Source organism: Trichechus manatus, unplaced genomic scaffold, assembly GCF_000243295.1.
Source record: "Trichechus manatus latirostris isolate Lorelei unplaced genomic scaffold, TriManLat1.0 scaffold00099, whole genome shotgun sequence".
Lineage (NCBI taxonomy): Eukaryota > Metazoa > Chordata > Mammalia > Sirenia > Trichechidae > Trichechus > Trichechus manatus.
In genome coordinates this window covers 10267307-10286500 of record NW_004444035.1, presented here as the reverse complement: position 1 = coordinate 10286500, position 19194 = coordinate 10267307, and the positions used below count along the sequence as shown (strand labels likewise).

Below are 19194 nucleotides of genomic sequence, written 5' to 3'. Positions count from 1 at the left end.
CCGGCCGCTGGCTGCGCTAGGACCCACGGCGGCCGGCTGCCGAGGACTGGTGGGAAGGGAGGAGCAGGAGCCACAGGGCCCGGGAGACCGGCGCCGGCCCGGGCGCAGCGCGTCATGTAGCTGCCGGCTCCCGCGCCCGCTTGAGGGTCTGCCCCGGGCCCCGCCATGGCTGGGAAGGACAGTGGGAACCTGAAGACGGTGAGGCTTTGGCGGGACGCCGCCCTGCGCGCCAGGAAGCTGCGGAGCAACCTGCGCCAGCTCACCCTCAGCGCGTCCGGCGGCTGCCCGGGGGCCGGCGCCGACCCGCTGGAGTCCCCCGACACTCCCCAGCTGGTGCTGCCGGCCAACATCGGAGACATTGAGGTGCTGAACCTGGGGAACAACGGCCTGGAGGAGGTGCCAGATGGGCTGGGGTCGGCGCTGGGCAGCCTGCGCGTACTAGTCCTGCGCAGAAACCGCTTCTCCCGGCTGCCCCCGCCGGTGGCCGAGCTGGGCCACCACCTCACCGAACTGGACGTGAGCCACAACCGGCTGACCGCCCTGGGCGCAGAGGTGGTGGGTGCCCTGCGGGAGCTGCGGAAGCTCAACCTCAGCCACAACCAGCTGTCCTCCCTGCCCGCCCAGCTGGGCGCCCTCGCCCACCTGGAGGAACTGGACGTCAGCTTTAACCGGCTGGCGCACCTCCCCGACTCCTTCTCCTTCCTCCACCGTCTGCGCACCCTGGATGTGGACCACAACCAGCTCACTGCCTTTCCCCAGCAGCTGCTGCAGCTGGTGGCCCTGGAGGAGCTGGATGTGTCCAGTAACCGGCTGCGGGGCCTACCTGAGGATATCAGTGCCCTGCGTGCCCTCAAGATCCTCTGGCTGAGTGGGGCTGAGCTTGGCTTCCTGCCCAGCAGCTTTTGTGAGCTGGCCAGCCTGGAGAGCCTCATGCTGGACAACAACGGGCTGCAGGCTCTGCCCGCCCAGTTCAGCTGCCTGCAAAGGCTCAAAATGCTTAATCTCTCTTCCAACCTCTTTGAGGAGTTCCCTGCTGCACTGCTGCCCCTGGCTGGTCTGGAGGAACTCTACCTGAGTCGAAACCAGCTCACCTCAGTGCCATCCCTTATCTCGGGCCTGGGCCGCCTTCTCACCCTGTGGCTGGATAATAACCGGATCCGCTACCTGCCCGACTCCATTGTGGAGCTGACGGGCCTGGAGGAGCTCGTGCTGCAAGGGAACCAGATCGCTGTGCTGCCGGACAACTTTGGCCAGCTCTCTCGGGTGGGCCTGTGGAAGATCAAGGACAACCCGCTGATCCAGCCCCCCTACGAGGTCTGTATGAAGGGGATCCCCTACATCGCAGCCTACCAGAAGGAGCTGGCGCATTCCCAGCCCGCGGTGCAGCCCCGCCTCAAGCTGCTCCTGATGGGCCATAAGGCTGCAGGAAAGACCTTGCTCCGTCACTGCCTCACCGAAGACAGAGTGGAGGGAAACCAAGGAGGAGGGGACAAGGAGAAGAGCTCCCCGCCTTCACCTCCTCCCGTGAGCAAGGGCATCGAGGTGACTAGCTGGCCAGCTGATGCTTCCCGGGGCCTGCGGTTCATCGTGTATGACTTGGCTGGTGATGAAAGTTACGAGGTGATCCAGCCCTTCTTCCTCTCCCCAGGGGCGCTGTATGTGCTGGTGGTCAACCTGGCCACCTACGAGCCATGCCGCTTTCCCACCGCCGTGGGCTCCTTCTTGCATCGGGTGGGGGCCCGGGTGCCTCATGCTGTGGTGTGTATCGTGGGCACGCACGCAGACCTGTGTGGGGAGTGGGAGCTGGAGGAGAAGTGCCTGGACATCCACCGCCAGATCGCCCTGCAGGAGAAGCATGATGCAGAGGGGCTCAGCCACCTGGCCCAGGTGGTGGACGAGGCTCTGGCCCGGGACTTCGAGCTGCGCTCCGCGAGCCCCCACGCAGCCTACTATGGCGTTTCCGACAAGAACCTTCGGCGACGCAAGGCCCATTTTCAGTACCTGCTCCACCACCGGCTGCAGATCCTCTCCCCCGTGCTGCCTGTTAGTTGCAGGGACCCCCGCCAGTTGCAACGCCTGCGGGACAAGCTGCTCTCCGTCGCTGAGCACCGGGAAATCTTCCCCAACTTGCACAGAGTACTGCCTCGATCCTGGCAGGTGCTGGAGGAACTGCACTTCCAACCACCTCAGGCACAGCGGCTTTGGCTGAGCTGGTGGGACTCCGCGCGCCTGGGCCTGCAGGCGGGTCTGACTGAGGACCGGCTGCAGAGTGCCCTTTCTTACCTGCACGAGAGCGGCAAGCTGCTCTATTTCGAGGACAGCCCGGCGCTCAAGGAGCATGTCTTCCACAACCTCACCCGCCTCATTGACATCCTCAATGTCTTTTTCCAGAGAGATGCCTCCTTACTGCTGCATAAGCTGCTCCTGGGGACCAGTGGAGATGGGGAGGCGGATGGGGAAAGCGCCTCCCTGGTGGGGCTGCCTGCCCCTAGCCAGGACCTGCTTCGGGCCACCCAGCTCCATCATTACGTGGAGGGCTTTCTGCTGCATGGACTCTTGCCAGCCCATGCCATTCGGTTGCTGCTTAAGCCTCATGTCCAGGCCCAGCAGGACTTGCAATTGCTGCTGGAGCTACTAGAGAAGATGGGACTCTGTTATTGCCTCAATAAACCCAAGGGCAAACCTTTGAATGGGTCCACAGCCTGGTACAAGTTCCCATGCTACGTGCAGAATGAGGTGCCCCATGCAGAGGCCTGGATTAACGGGACCAACTTGGCTGGGCAGTCTTTCGTGGCCGAGCAGTTGCAGATTGAATATAGTTTTCCCTTTACCTTTCCACCTGGGTTGTTTGCACGCTACAGCGTCCAGATCAACAGCCACGTGGTACACAGGTCAGATGGTAAATTCCAGATCTTTGCATATAGAGGGAAAGTTCCTGTGGTCGTGAGTTATAGACCTGCCAGGGGGGTCTTGCAGCCAGATACTCTGTCCATTGCCAGCCATGCATCATTACCAAATATATGGACCGCATGGCAGGCCATTACCCCGTTGTTGGAGGAACTGAACGTCCTGCTTCAGGAATGGCCTGGACTGCTCTACACCGTGCACATCCTCTGTTCTAAGTGCCTTAAGAGAGGGTCACCCAATCCACACGCTTTCCCAGGTAAGTGGGGGGAGGGCCGCTGGGCTTTAAGATGCGTTCGTGAAGGTGTTTGTTTCTCATTTGGCGGAATGTTTAATTAACACCACAGGTTCCCCAGGAAGGGTTTTCAAGGTAAATACAGAGAGATTTGGGAGCAAGTGAAAGGCAGTCAGTGTGTGAGCAATGTGAAATATTGTCACAAGTATACTTTTCTCTTAGAAGAACTCAGACTTCCAAAGTGGATTCCAGTCTGGATCTCCTACTTTCCCTCTCCTCAATTTCGTCCAGATTTTGTGGAAGGAAGTTTCAGGTAGTTGAAAGTGAATAGTGTCTGATGTTAGCCTGGTGCTAAGCCTTGGCTATAATGCATATTAGATACATTTTGGAGGGGTGCTTTTAAGTGTCCAGTATCATATTCTTTTGTTTAAGTTCAGAGTATGATCATAAAGTAAAAATTATTGCTCACTTAAAAAATTCTGGAGAAGAACGTTTTCATAATCTGAGTGTGTGATGGATGAGTAAAGACAAAAATTCCAAGCTATACTGGATTTTTCTGCAAATAACTGTGTCTTCTGCGTTTGTTTGCTGGTGCAGCCACGCCCTTCCCTCACCCCAGGTATTTTTATAATCATACTATGCTAAGTATTATTTTTTTGACAGCAACATGTGAAGGGATTGGCATGGTAACAGTTGTGAGGGTGCCTGGGAGGGAGGGCTTAGCCAGCAAGGGCTCACGTTATTTGTGTGAAAATACGGTAACATGTGACTAAATCCTGGGATTGTTGTTTCACCCAGCACACTCTAGGGCCTGAAAGATGGATAACTTCAGTCTCTCGGGAGTTTCCATGGGTATTTTGGTAATTTTGAGTTTTTCAGACATCTTAAGGTTTGACTTTTGGGACGTGTTTAGAGAATGGAGCTTTTCGACAGTGCTTTGGAGGAGATGGAGGAGACAAAAAGCTGCTCTGAGTTTTCTTTCCTGGGGAGTGTTTTCTAGCGAACTTTTTTATAGGTGAGTGGGAGAATTCCAGGGCGAGTTCTCTGGCATTTTTTGAGCCTGATGTAATTGGTAACAGAAGAGTCTTTAGCTGGAAATGTGTCCATTTCCTCATTCTCTGTAGCTCTTCTTTAAATAACTCTTGAGTTTTGTGGAACAGGCTTGGCTAACACCATTCCAAGTGCCCTAAGCACACACCAAAGGATAGTACCATTGCTGGTTCCTCACCTAGGTCCCCCACCCCCAGGGTACATTCAGGGGTGATGAAATGGAAGACTGCGTGTCACTTTGGTCTTCGTCCTATTCTGAGTGCCAACAAAATGCAGCTTGTAATGGTATCTATCAGGAGGGAATTGGATACCAATATTTCCAAAGGTAACATCTTCTGTTGCTCTAGATCTAGGCCGAGTTTAAGACTTCAGCTTGAAGAAAGCTCCATATTTAGGTACCAGTTAACTGAACCATCCATTCTGTAGATTCTCTGCTGTCTTGTCCCACTCTACGTCTCAGTAACTCTTCAGTTTGTTTTATATTTGCCGTTGTATTTTATTTATGGAAGCAAAATGCGTCTTTATTGTGTCACTTGGTTGAATGAAGTGGTTGAAGTTATGTATTCACCGGGTAGCTTGTTGAAGGAGCGCCCTGAAACCAGTTCTTAATCCAAAAATGGAGCATAAGTAGAATTGATGTCATTAACAACAAAGGAGAAGAAATCAGTTATTGAACGAGAGCTGTGCAGAGGAATTCCAAGAACTTGGAGGAGTAAACAGTGAGGCTGGATATCCTCCTCTAACTTCAGCTCTTTAGTTTTGATTTTTAACAGCCATAAATTCCACACTAACATGTTTGTACTGAGACATAGAAAGAAGCTCATGTGCCTGTTATTGCTTTGCCTGTTTGCCTTTAAAATGGGGTGTACCTGGTTTGCCACCCAGAGTAAAGGAAGATTTTCTTTTTCAACATGGAAACAAATGTTGAAAAATTGTAAAATTATATATTGAATAGGAATAAATCATTAGTTGTTTTTACAACACAGGGTGTACATTTTAGTCTTATTTACGGTCAGATGTCTCCCTTGATTTTATACCAAACAAAACCAAAAAAAACCAAACCCACTGCCCTCAAGTCGATTCTGACACATAGTGACCGTAATAGGACAGAGCAGAACTGCTTCATAGGGTTTCCAAGGCTGTAAATCTTTACGGAAGCAGACTGCCGCGTCTTTCTCCTGCTGAGCGACTGGTGGGTTGGAACCGCCAACCTTCTGGTTAGCAGGTGAGCACTTTTCACCACTGTACCGCCAGGGATAATATACAGAACAAAGGTTAAAGTTGAGTGAATACCTTTTAAAAAATGTTTTTATGTGAAAAGAGATGTATATTTGACCCTGCCCTATTTAATTTCCTGGCATGAGCTGTACTAACATAGTTGGCCTGGGAAGTGTAAAGCTAGATTTCTTATTTTGTTTTACATAAGAAATGTGATGTTTTGGATAGTCCTCAGTCACCAACTACTTGATTGTTGTTGTTTTTCCCTCATTTTCTAAATTTTATTTATTTTGTTGTTGAGAATATGCACAACAAAGCATACACCAATTCAACAATTCAGTGACATTGATTACATTCTTGGAGTTGTGCAACCATTCTCACCCTTTTTTTCTGAGTTGTTCCTCCCTCGTTAACGTAAGCTCACTGTCCTCTAAGCCTTGGCTGTAATGCATATTAGACACATCTTGGAGGGGTACTTTTAAGCATCCATTATCATATTCTTTTGTTTAAGTTCAGAGTGTAATCGTAAAGTAAAAATTATTGCTAATCTTTCGAGTTGCTGTTTTCAGTTCAATCCCATATAGGTAGTTCTTAAAAGAACATAATGCACAAGGCAGACCTTTTTTTTACTAGTTAGGCAAAACTATTTTTCAGTTTCAAGATGACTTCAGGGGATATTTTTAGTTTAAGGCTTAAAGATTACCTCAGGGCAGTAGTTTCAGGACTTCATCCCCCTCCATGGCTGCAGAAAGTCTAGAGTCCATGACAATTTGAAATTCTGTTCTGCATTTTCCCCCTTTTGATCAGGATTCTATGGAACAACCACCTGGTTTTTAACGTTCTTGTGAGAAAGATTTAATCACGTTGTCAGAGACTACCTCTTTCTCTTAAGATGAATGAGTTGAGTGAAAGAATGTTCTTTTGGAAAATCAAGGAGGCCTATGATGAAAGCTAAAAGTCAAATGTTTAAGTCTTTTCCTGCTTTCTGCAGATACTGGCCATACTGCCAGCATCTGGTAGCCAGGCTGTTCTTCCTTTTACCCTTTCTCTTCTTTTTTACTTGGTAGTATGCTCTTGTCCTTTGGAGCCCTTGGGTGGTGCACACAGTTAAGCAGTGGATTACCAGTTGAACAGTTGGTGGTGCAAACCCACCCACAGGCACCTTGGAAGAAAGGCTTGGCAATCTGCTTCCCAAAGGTCACAGCCTTGAAAACCCCATGTCTGGTTTTTGGTTTATGCTTTTGTCCTAGAGCAGGTTCCTTCTTGTGGGAGATTTATTTATGCTGTTGTTCTGTTATACCAGTATGAGATCTAAACCAGAGAAGTTGAGTATTCCTGAGGTTAGACGATGTATTTATACTGAGTGTGGCAAAGAGGCTAGAATGTAGGCCCACAGCAGATTCTAAACCAGTTAACCAGTTGCTATTGAGTTGATTCTACTCATGGTGACCCCATGTGTGTCAGAGTAGAACTGCGCCCCATGGAGTTTTCAATGGCTGATTTTTTGGGAAGTAGATTTCCAGGCCTTTCTTCTGAGGCACTCTGAGTAGACTTGAGCCTCCAACCTTTCGGTTAGCTGCCAGGAGCGTTAATTGTTAGCACCACTCAGAGACTCCCAGCAAGATTCTAGTGATTCGATATTTCATTTTCTTATTTCAGTTTCCTTTTTCATTCATTCAATAACTCTATGCCTTTCCACCACTCCCCAGCCAAGTGCCTCTTGCCGTTCTTTAATTGCATGAGCCCTTCATATGCCCTCTGACAGCGCGCAGCGTATTTTGCCTTGTTCTGCTGGTGTTGTATATGTCATTGTATCTCTTTATTAGGTTGTTCACTTGCTTCTTCCGAGCATGAGACAAGCCTTAGGGTTTGTAGCCTTTGTGAGAGACGTTCAGATGTTTGCTCAGTGATTGTGTTTGGGCTTTTTTGAGAAATATCTGTTTTTCTTTGTTGACATGCTCCGTCAAATTTCCCGGTAGTCTTCATATTGATAATCTTCCTTTGTTCTGTTTCCCAACTTCCACTGCCCTCTTCCAAACGTTCTCTAGTGTTCCAATTATGACTGCATTCGCCGGCCTTCCCTTGAATGGGTCCTTCAGTTTGACCACTGAAGCAAAGCAAAATTCTTGCCTTATGATATTTAAGTTTTAGAATTGCTGGAATTTGAGCACGACCTAGTTGTTTGGACTGAATTAGTCATTGTTTTTCATTCCACAAAGCTTATTAAACATCGTTTAAGTTTAGCTCTGTTAGTATTGATGCTTCCTTGCTTTTCCTTTTGTGGATGGCTCTCTTTGAACTCTCTTGCCTTTGTTTCATATAAAAATCAAAATCTTCATCATGCAGTGGAAGAAAGAAATACTGCACAGCGTAGAATTCAAAAGACTAGAAAGGCCTTTGGAGTGTTCAGATTATTTTAAGATGCCTAAGCATCTCGTCTTTAAGCTCTAAAATGGAACCTCAAGTCCATCCCTGCACAAGTAGTTTAGAATTACCTAGAGAAAGTATGTTTTATTTGTTTCAGACATTCTTTGTTATACTCTGCTGCAGGCTCCTGTTACTCCTGAGTCAAGTCTAAGCCAAAGACCCAAACCCACTGCCGTCAAGTCGGTTCTGATTCATAGCGCCCCTACACGACAGAGTAGAACTGCCCCATACAGTTTCCAAGGCTGTAGCTTTACGGAAGCCGACTGCCATATCTTTCTCCTGCAGAGCAGCTGTTGGGTTCGAACCACTGACTTTCAGTTTGCAGCTGAGCGCTTTAACCACTGCGCCAACAGGGCTCCTTCAGCCCAGTATAGTTGCCATTAAGTCAGTTCTGATTCACGGTGACCCATGTGTTGCAAAGTAGAACTTCACTCTGTAGGATTTTCAAGACTGTGACCTTTTGAAAGCAGATCACCAGGCCTTTCTTCAGAGGCACCTCTGAGTGGATTCAAACCACCAACCTTTTGGTTAGTAAAAAACAAAACAAAAAAAGCCATTTGCCATCCCTTCTATTCAGAGTGTTTAACAGTTTGCAGTACCCAGGGACCCTGCTCCCCAGTAAACCTTACCTATTTCAGTTCTTACTGATTTACTTCATCTTCGCGCCTAAAACATTTATAGGGTGTACTTCCCGGGGTAGTTTGGGTATTAGGTGAGAGAACGTGTTGAGGACAGCAGTTATTTGCTCTGTGTTTGTGGGATTTTGCTCCATTGCAGAGGAAAGGAGAGCGTGGGGAGGGGGTGAGACTGGGACTGGAGTGGACACCAGTTCCAATTGCTTTCTCCATCTGCCCGTTCACTGGCTTCTCCCCGTGGGAGCCTGTCTTGATTTTTTTTAAATCAGGGGCAGGCGCTGGCGTTTTTTCTTTCCCTCTCCAGTTTCTTACGGCGTCGGTGGTCCTGTGTCCAGAGTGGCGAGTTTCTTTGTGTTTCCAGGCTCTGTGGAAAGCGACAGGTAGGGTCTGCTTGGGGCAGGCCCAGCCGACTCTCTTCTCCCTGCTTCTCTGCCTGCAAAACCGATTGCTGGGTAGTTGTCAGGTTGACCTTCCTTTGGAGGTTGGTCACCCTCACTTCAGTGGGGAGGGGTTAACCAAAAAAACCAAACCCATTGCCATGAAGTTCATTCCGATTCATAGAGACCCTACAGAGTGAGACCCTAGGACAGAGTAGAACTACCCCATAGGGTTTCCAAGGAGCGGCTGGTGGATTCAAACTGCTGACCTTTTGGTTAGCAGCTGAGGCTTAACCACTGTGCCACCAGGGCTCCAGGGAAGGGTTAGGAGGCCCGATTTTGGCGTGCGTCCTCCATTGGTGAAGCTTTGCCATCAATGAAGTCGACCTTCTGATCCCCGTCAGGCGCCTCATGTAAATTCAGTCTGTAGAACCTGGAGTGATTGACAAGCATCTCAAACAACCGCAGAATACTTGGGACGAAGTGTCTTTGTGAAGCCAGAAAGGCCCTCTCCTGTGTAGGATATGGCAGCATTCTGCGACAGTTACAGACTCTCGTCTCTGAAGGCCGATGTTTCAGGTGATGGCACAAACACTCTTCGGGTAGAGTCCACCACAGGGCTGAACAGGTAGCAGGTACTCAGTGTGGATTTGTTATTTTTAAAGAACTCATTCTAGTGTTTCTTAATCGATTCTTGGCAAAGTGCTTTTTTTGGTTGTTTATGATGTACTTTATTTTAAAGTGTGTACTTAAAGATAAATGTATCTAATTTCCCCCAGGTGATGTTTTTGGTACGCACACTCCTGCCCTCTGTGTGTATCTGCCGACGCTTACAGAAATGGGGGAGGAGTGGTCACGGGGCAGCTCATCAGGATGGCAGACTGCACGGGGTGGAGGAGCTGGCTTTGGAAAGTCTTCTCACATTGGCTTTCCTTGAATCCGACCTCAAGCCTAAGTTCCATTGCTCCTCCTTTCTCACCACTCCCGACCCCCTTGACATGGACTCTGTAAGAGGGAAGGTATGGATTGTGAGGATATTGAAGGTGATGTGGACGAGGGATGGGTGCAGGAATAAAGGCATTTTCGGTGGTTCCTACCAGCTGTTTTGCCTTCTTCCAGGTGGTACGGCTTTCCGAAGCTCTGTAAGGGTTAAGGTTGCTGGTTTAAGTACGTGGAATACCTCAGAAGAGCTGCTGGCTGTAGTATGAGAAATGGTCTCTGGTGTATGATGGCCGCGTGGATAACGACTCCCAGATATCATTGCCAGCAGGGCTGCCTTATTGTGGGGAGGGAGGAGGGGACATTCTTAGTTATTTTTATTTTTGGCACTGAGTGCTTGAAAACATGTTCTCACTTTCCCCTCCTCAACATCATCTCTTAGTAGAGAATACTGGTGCCTGGATTCTTAAAGAGTCAATTAGTGAAACGCTGTCAGCAGATTTTTTTTTTCTTTAGCTGTACATTTACAAAAGGCAAAGAATGAGAAAGGTGAAAGTCGGCGTGAGGAAAGGATGTGGGGTGGGATAGGGTGGAAGTGCCTGCTGGTGATGGATTTGCAGGGGCATTGTGGCCCCAGGGGTGCTTTTGCCACCCGGGGGGAGGGACTTCCTGCTGTGGACCGAGGCGGTGCTTCACTGAACAGGAGTTCTGGGCACCCAGGCGGTTCCAGCTGTTTTCTTACTTCTGCAAGTCTGTGTACAAAGGACTTGGGGGAGGGGCAAGAAGGAAAGGAGAACTGGAGTTATGACAAGACTCTGCTCCTTGGAGGTTTCTGTTTGTTGCGTGCCATTCTGCTTGTCGGGTGGGGTGGCTTAGTGAGTGGAGAGCTGCTGAAGAAGCACATTAGCTTGGTAACTTCCTTCCTGGGGCCAACTGACTTGAAATTCTCTGGCAACTTTCTTTCCAAGATTCTAGAAGGGTAGGGCTTTTTAGGCTAGACCTTGAAATGCCATGATTGTATTGGGATCTTCTCATTTGGTGTTGCTTAGGACAGAATGTAGGACATCGGACCTTCTGGTCTTTTCTGTGGCACATGGGATTTAATGGGGAGCTGATACACATGGAGCACAGTCAAGAACACATAGAAGAGGCAGTGGTGGTTCAGTGGTAGCGTTCTCACCTTCCATGCAGGAGACCTGGGTTTGATTCCCAGCCATGCACCTCGTGCGCGGCCACCACTCATCTGTCCATGGAAGCTTGCATGTTGCAGTGATGCTGAACCGGTTTCAGGGGCGTTTCCAGACAGAGATGGACCAGGAAGAAAGGCCTGGTGGTCTACTTCCGAAACTAGCCAGTGAAAACCCTATGGATCACAACGGTCCAATCCGCAGTGGATCTTGGGGATGGCACAGGACCAGGCAGCATTTTTTTCTGCTGTGCATGGGATCGTCATGAGTCAGGAGTCATGAGTCATGGGATTGTCATGAGTCAGCTGGCATCAGCAACAGAAGAGAGCACAAGTAAGTCCGGTGTAATTGCTGCCCTCTGCACAGAGCTTTCTTCACGTACATGTTGAACAGAGCTTCTGCAATGATTGGCAAGATCATAGGCAGATATGTGGGGAAGAGGCTGGGGTGGCAGTGATACAAAGTGATTGCTAAATTAGACAAGTGTACCATAAGTTTATTAGTTTGATTCTGTCATCAGTCACTATTGAATACCTGATGTATACAGAAGTCTTTACTGAACTGGGAGTCTTAGGAAAATAAAATAAAATATATGGCCTTGGCAATGGGGAGCTGAGTTCTGGGATGTTGGTTGATATAATCGTTGACTGTCTAATAATACGGATCTGACCACATATGGAGGAAATCATTTGCATGTTTGAGTAATTACTGAAAAAAAACTGGTTTTTTATTTTTCCAGGAAAAAAGTATGACAGTACTGAGAAAAATTAGCAATGACTTTGAATTTGCTCCACATAGATGATTATGTGGAAAATAACACCTAAGTCATTCTTTCCCGTAGATTTTCAGTTTGGCTCATTTGTTTGCTAGAAATCTCAGGCAGATCTTGAGAGGGTGCTTGAAAAAGAAAATGCATTGTATCTGAGGATTTCAAAAAACTTCCAAAACTAATCGTTTTCGGGGGAGAGGGGATGCCTCCACTCCAGGAATCTTTACATTTCTGAGTCATTTATGGATTTTCTTCCGCTTTAAGAGGGATTGAAGTCATCAGTCATTTTTGAACACCAAAGACTTTATGAAACTGACTCCGAAAACAGTATAAATTAAATCAATGCTGTCGTCGTAAAAATGTGTAGCTACTACTTACAGATTGCTTTGTTGAGGGGCACTTTGTTGAGGCAGTTTTCTATTATTAGCATATTAGATGTTGAGAGAATTAAAGGGTTAAATTTCTTAGCTCCTCCCAACTCCTGACATGAAGCGTATGATACGAACATTGTATTAGTATCATATTACAGTGGTAGTGAATTTTGGGGTAGCAGAGCAAGGATCTTTCCTTCCTTTCATTTCTTCCTTCCGAAAAGAGGGCATTAAAAGAGTTTATGAAGAGGGAAAAATATAAAGTCAGAAAAGTGGTATTTCTCCTAGGTGGTGGTGTTTGTCTCACCAAGTTTATTTGGTGCAGTGGTTAAGAGCTTGGCTGCTGACCAGAAGGTCCGCGGATCCAACCCACCAGCTGCTCCATGGGAGAAGGATGTGGCAGTCTGCTTCCGTAAAGATCATAGCCTTGGAAACCCTGTGGGGCAGTTCTGCTCTGCCCCGTAGGGTTGCTTTGAGTTGGAGTCGGCTTGACAGTCGCAGTGGGTTTGGTTTTTTGGTTTAAGAGGCTGCTTTATTTAAATGAAATTTCTGGACTGGTAAACTTTTTGCCGGTGACCACTGCTGGTTCATAAACTGGAATTTCAGAGGCATTGTCCTCACCTGTTCCCTTCCTCAGACCTTGTCTCAGGACTCAGACCAGGGAGATTTACTGCTGGGAAAGCGGAAGGCTGGTTTCAAATGATTTGCTGAGGGTCATAATCAAGTTACCATGGGGCGGACAGAACACGTGTTCTGTAGCTCTGTGTCTAAGCGTGTCCTTGCTCACTTTCTCTGTGTCTGAGTGCAGGTGAAAAGAGTGTTAGTTGTTCTCACAGACAGATAGCCGTATGCCGCTATAATCCCCAGGAATGTATCCAGAAACGTTGATTTTCTTTACTCTAAGTCTTACCATAACAGGCCCTGCCTGCGATAAAGGCGTATTTGGATATACCACAATTAGCATTTAATCGTGGACTGATTAAGTTTCACTGTCTTTACTTTGGAGCCCTGGTGGCACAGTGGCTAAGCGTTCCGCTGCTAACCAAAAGGTCAACAGCTCAAAGCCACCAGCTCCTTGGAAACCATAGCTATGGGGCAGTTCTCTCTGTCCTACAGGGTTGCTGTGAGTTGGAACCAGCTCAACGGCAATGGGTTTATCTTTACTGTGCTTTTTGTGACATTACTGACTGATGGGAAATCCTGTTGCGTTGTTGTTGTTAATGTTGCACTAATGGAACCCTGTATTTTATGCATTTCATTTGTCTGGACCTCATGCTGCTCTGACGGTGTTTTCTTGTATTTTAGTTTATCCTCCCTTGCTTTTCAGTTTATCAAACTGTGTTCATTTACATTTTAATCGAAAGTCTAGAAAGTGCATGGTATTTTTAAAAATTTACTTTATATGTTGTCTGACTTGGGACACTTGGAACTTGGTGCTGCATTTGAAGCATCAAAATACAGTGGTTAGTTGCAAGGGCTCTGGAGTAGACCGCGTAGACCCTAAGCCCTGCCCCACCACTGGTTAGCTTTGTGACTTTGGGCGTCATTATAGTGTGTGTCTCACAGCGTGGGCCAAGGATGAATTGAGTTAATACAGAGGCTTAGAACAATTCCTGGCACTTGGCAAATCCAAAACCCACTGCCATCGAGTCAGTTCCGAAGAGCTCAGTAAACGCTAGCTGCTGCTGCTGTGTGCCAGAAAGTACACTGGTCTAAACGTATATGTAGAAATCTGATAACCTTGGGGATAAAAAGCTTATTTATTCATAGAAGGGAGTCCCTGGGCGGTGCAAACTGTTAACGGCGCTTGGCTGATAACCAAAAGGTTGGAGGTTCGAGTCTACCTAGAGGTGCCTCAGAAAAAAGCCCTGGCCATCTACTTCCGAAAAATCAGCCACTGAAAACCCTATGGAGCACAGTTCTACTCTGACCCACACGGGCTCGCTAGGGGTCAGAATCGACTCAACAGCGTCTGGCTTAGTTGATTCATGAAAGAATTGAAGTACCGTGGGATCCCTATTTCTAAACACCTTATGCTCTTAAAAGTTTTTTTTTTACCTTATTAAACTGTGAAATTTAGAGAGTACAGAAAAAAATCACAGCTGATTTCTAACATCATCACTCTGTATTTTGCTATATTTCTTTCCAGTTTTTTTCTCCTTAAGCTTAGGTTTTTAAAATATGTAGTTATAATCATATGGTGTAATTTCAATGTTGATTTTTCTGACTGTGAGCTGTCCTTGATAGTGTTTCATGTTATTAGTATCTACACAATAGTTTTATTTTTTAAATTGATTCTCAAAATTGTTATTGTTTTTATTGTGGTGAAAATATACACAGCAAAAGATACCAGCAATCCAACAATTTCTGCAGGTACAGTTCAGTGACATCGATTACAGTCTTCAAGTTGTGCAATTCTTTTTTTTTTTTATTGTGCTTTAGGTAAAAGTTTACAGATCAAATTAGTTTCTTATTAAACAATTAGTAGACATAGTCTTTTTTGACATTGGTTGCCAACCCCGCAATGTGTCAATACTCTCCCCTTCTCGATTGGGTTCCCCATTTCCATTCTTCCAGCTTTCCTGTCCCCTCCTGCCTTCTCATCCTTGTCCCTGGGCTGGTGTGCCTGTTTAGGCTCATGTACGTGATTGAAGTGTGTGTGCTAATGTTTGTTTTAAAGGCCTTCTAATCTTTGGCTGACGGGTGAGCCTCAGGAGTGACTTCAGTACTGAGTTAAAAGGTTTCCGGGGGGCCATTCTCTCGGGGTTTCTCCAGTCTCTGTCAGACCAGTAAGTCTGGTCTTTTTTTGTGAGTTTGAATTTTGTTCTCCATTTTTCTCCAGCTTTGCCTGGGGCCCTCTGTTGTGATCTTGTCAGAGCAGCTGGTGGTGGGATACACAATAATTTTGACTGCTGGCACAGTAGGAGTATATCAAGGTGATTTTATCTTTGTTTATTTAACCATTGGACGCTTAAGTTGCTCTAGTTTTTGATGCTGTGAGTAATTCTGTAATGACTGGACTTCTTTATAATACTTCTTTCTTATTTGGGCAATAATCCCCAAAGTGGAATCATTGAGTCAAAGGCAAAGAATGTTCTTAAGGCTCAGTACGTGTTTGTTTACATTGCTTTCCGTGAGGCTTGCACAATTCCTGCTCCTGCCGGCAGCATATGTAAATCTGTTTCACTGTGCTTCATCGGCAGATTTGATCACTTAATAATATATTGTGGATATATTTTTGTATCAGCTAAAACAGACTTAAAGTATACTAAAGTTTAGTGGGAAAGAATTTCTCACTGATGTTTCAAAATTTTAATTAGTGAATGTGTTTTCCATTTTACGAATGTTGACTTAATTGTGTTGCTTTTGGGAATTATCTGATATTATCTTTTGGCATCATCTTAGTGTTTTGTTTTTTTTAATTACAGTATTTTATTATCATTTTGTGGTAACTTTTCATATATTAAAGAGAATAACCTTTTGTCTGTCATGCTTAAGGCATTTTTTTCTTGCTTGTTTGCCTTTTTGATTGTTTAAAAAACTTGATGTTTTGAAGTTTTAAATTTCATTCAATACAATATATTGATCGTTTTCTTTGTGATTTCTTTTTGAGCTTAAAAAATATGACATTATTTTTTTAATACCGAGAGATAACAGAACCACAGAGTGAATCCTAATCTCTCCAGCATTGTAACATCCACTGACTATAAAAAAAAAAGTAATATTTCTACCAAAAACCAAAGCCAAACCTGTTGCCATCGAGTGGATCCCGACTCATAGTGACCCTGTAGGGCAGGGTAGAGCTGTCTGATAGCGTTTCCAAGGAGTGCCTCATGGATTCGAACTGCCAACCTTTTGGTTAGCAGCCATAGCTCTTAACCACTGTGCCACCAGGGTTTCTGATATCTCTACATGGATGGTAAATTCAAAAGCAAGGGCCCCTCTCCCACTGCCCATTCTCTGAGGTCTCTTTTTCCCATGCAAAGTATTTATGATTTCTTCCAGAGAAAGTAAAGTATGTATTTGTCTGTGTTTTAACCTGAAAGAGTTCGTGCTATACTCATTGCATTTGATCACTTAACAATATATTTTGGAGCTGTTTTCATATCAAAAAACAGACCTGCTGCGTGTGTGTGTGTGTGTGTGTGTGTGTGTGCGCGTGTGTGCGTGCATACATACATGTGTTTAAGTGGCTGCATGATATTCTGTCAATGGGCATTCTGTTTAGTCAGTCCTATATTGAGAGACCATTGGTTCTTTGCAGGTCGTTTTATGGATTTTGAGCTAAGTAACATTTTTACTTTCTTGAGGTTTCAGAAGTATTCAGCATTCTTAAATTCTTAATCCGTTTTTGTACTGGAGCACTGTGAAGATGCAATTGGAAGAGATAAATCTCCCAGTCAGAATGGTGGGACCTAAAAGGGAGCTTGAGAATTAGCAAAGCTTAACTTTTCAATTCAGAATGAGGGTAATCTTTTTAATTGGCTTTTGTGATGCGTGTTGGAATACCATTTTCAGCGTAATTATGCACCTCACAGTTTAATTCATCCATTTTAATTTGATGTAATGTTTAGACACAGCAATAATGACAAATCTTACATGTCTACAAATAAATATGCCACTGATCAAAATAAGACTGGCAGCAAGAACAATGCTATGTCCATGTGAGAATTTAATGAAAAATCATTGCTAATGAACTATAGTTCATTGACTCCAAACATTGCTTCTGCTTTTCTACTGAACAGCCATCGAAGTGAAAATCCATCTGTGCCAGAATGGCATTTTTTCATTTTGATCCTGTAACCAGCATCTAGAATTCCACACCATTGTGTTTTCTAGGCCTGAGTGTGAGCTTGGCATCTTATGCATGGGAAGCACACCTTGGCTGTTTTGTCCTGGGACCCATAGGGATTTAACATTTAAGAGATTACTCACCCTCTCTGCTCTTCTGTGGGTGGAATGAATAGAGAATGGTTCCAGACCAGCCCACTAAAGTGTGTTTGACTTATAAAGGCAGTGAACAATTAGATATTGTTGCTTTTGCATTTAAAAGATACTTCATTGTGTAGTTTGTGTAAAGCGAATACAGTAACCAGTCAGGTTCTTGATGTAAGAGATTTGGTCTTTAAAATCCTTCATCTGATACTAATCGTCCAAGTCCGTGCAGGCAATATGGAGGACAGGTGCGCGCCACATTGGCTCTGAATGTGCTGCTGAAAAAGACATTCACTGGGATGCTCTTGATTCACACTGGCCGCACACCAGCATAGCTTGGTGGTGGTGTCTTTGATTCAGGAGTGTTGTTGCTCATGAATTACATGGGGAAGACCTACAAATAGAAATGCAGATTTTCCAGAACACTGTCAATGCCCCAAACAGCTCCCGGGTCTGGTGAGAGCCAGGCTGTTTCGTGCCCAGGGTCAGTAACCAAAAGTACGATGCCAAGCCCTGGTAGGCTATATCTGTCGCCTTCCCTGACACATGTCACCCCCAGACGGTCGGGAGTGGCACAGGCCTGCTTGCCCCCCTCTCATTGTTCCTCCATCTTATAGCAGGCTCTCTGGGTTGGGGCAGGTGTTCTTTTGAATTTCTTTTATCAAGCCTCTGCGACTGGGTACGCCTTTTCTCCAACCCAAGAAAAACACATATGCACGCTCTTGCCTCCCGTACAATGGTTCGGACATTCTTTCTTTCTTCCCCCCTTGGTGTATGGAAAAGCAAAATTCACTCATTTTCTGTTCGGTCATTTCAGGGATTTGCCTTCAGGGCTGCTGGGCCAGGTTTCCCTGCAGCCAGACGGAGTTTCCATGCTTAGCCTCTCCCACCCACTTGTGCAAACTGTAGATGCAGCGGAGCCTTGTCTTGTGACACGGTCCCATATTGGAAGCTTATGCCAACAGCAGAGACCATTGCGCTTGCCGATTACCAGGGCTATTACAGTTCTCTTGCTTAGCCACAGACAGGTGATTGTTCCCAGGAACAGGTCCATTGGTGCATATCCGGCCCAGGTGTTCCACACGAAGGAAGCTGCAAGGTTGGAATGCTGCTGGCTTTCCTTTTCACAGTCCGTAAATCTTCTGACGGACTGTGCCGTTTGTGAATTGAGACATGTTTATTTGTGGGGGATTTCCATTTAAATCATAACCGGCTGTAAACCTGGAGGAAGAATCAGAAATTAGAATGGTGTACATTGTTCTTTGTTAGAAAAGAATCTGGATTCTTGGGCTGTAGACAAATACTTGCTTTTGAAGAATCTGGCGTGTGTCAGTGGCTTTGTTCAGGTCCATGCACAAACACACCCTCTCCTGCCTCCTAAGGATGCAGAAGCACACATTATAAAGATAATTTTATGATGTTTGGAGTCTGGGTGCGTGCTACTTAAGGTATTAATAACTTTCCACTTCCTCCTCTTCCTCTCGCCCTGACCCCCCAGTAATTTAGCTTACTTTGTAATGGGGCAGATCTTCTTTATCCCAAGCAGTCTGTATGTTTCCTTGGAGGGCAACATAGGGCAAGTGCCCTTCTGATGGTGCAAACACTTAAGCGTTCGACTACTAGCTGAAAGGTTGGCAGTTTGAATCCACCCGGAGGTGCCTTGGGAGACAGTTTGGGCAATCTGCCACTGAAAAGTCACAGTCTTGAAAACCCCGTGGGGCAGTTCTACTCTGCACACGTGGAGTCTCCATGAGTTGAAATCAACTCAGCGGCTGCTAACGACAACAACAGAGATGAACAGGAGCCTCTGAATGGTGCATGTGGTCGATGCGCTGCTTAATGCGCTTGGCTGCTTAACAGAAAGGTTGGCGGTTCCAGTCCATTCGGAGGTACCTCAGGAGAAAGGCCTGGCAGTCTACTTCTGAAAAATCAGCCATTGAAAACCCTATGGTACACGGTTCTATGGTGACACACACAGGGTGGCATGAGTTGGAATTGACTTGGCGGTGCCTGGTTTCCTACGGCTTTCTTGTTTTATGCTAAGCCAGCACTGGAGAAAGAGGGCATACCTCCTGTATCTGTGGAAAAGATCAAAGGCAATGGAGTGTGAGAGGAAACAGCCTGGACATCCAGGAAGCCACTTACCC

The 19194-nt window shown here is 46.2% G+C and overlaps 1 protein-coding gene across 3 annotated transcripts in view; it reads left to right on the top strand.

Annotated features, from left to right (window-relative positions):
- Window position 1: 1 nt before the first annotated feature.
- Window positions 2-19194, top strand: part of MFHAS1 (multifunctional ROCO family signaling regulator 1) — a 105301-nt gene continuing 86108 nt past the window's right edge. For 2 of the 3 annotated variants that reach the window (XR_002825051.1, XM_023737238.1), the window contains exon 1: window positions 40-3163. Coding sequence is in view for 2 of the 3 variants with exons in the window: in XM_023737238.1 (XP_023593006.1) it covers window positions 166-3163 (2998 nt within the window). In the remaining variant the exon portion in view is untranslated. Of the gene's footprint in view, window positions 3164-19194 lie in introns of all 3 variants that reach the window. The other variant, XM_004382797.3, reaches the window with a different exon arrangement.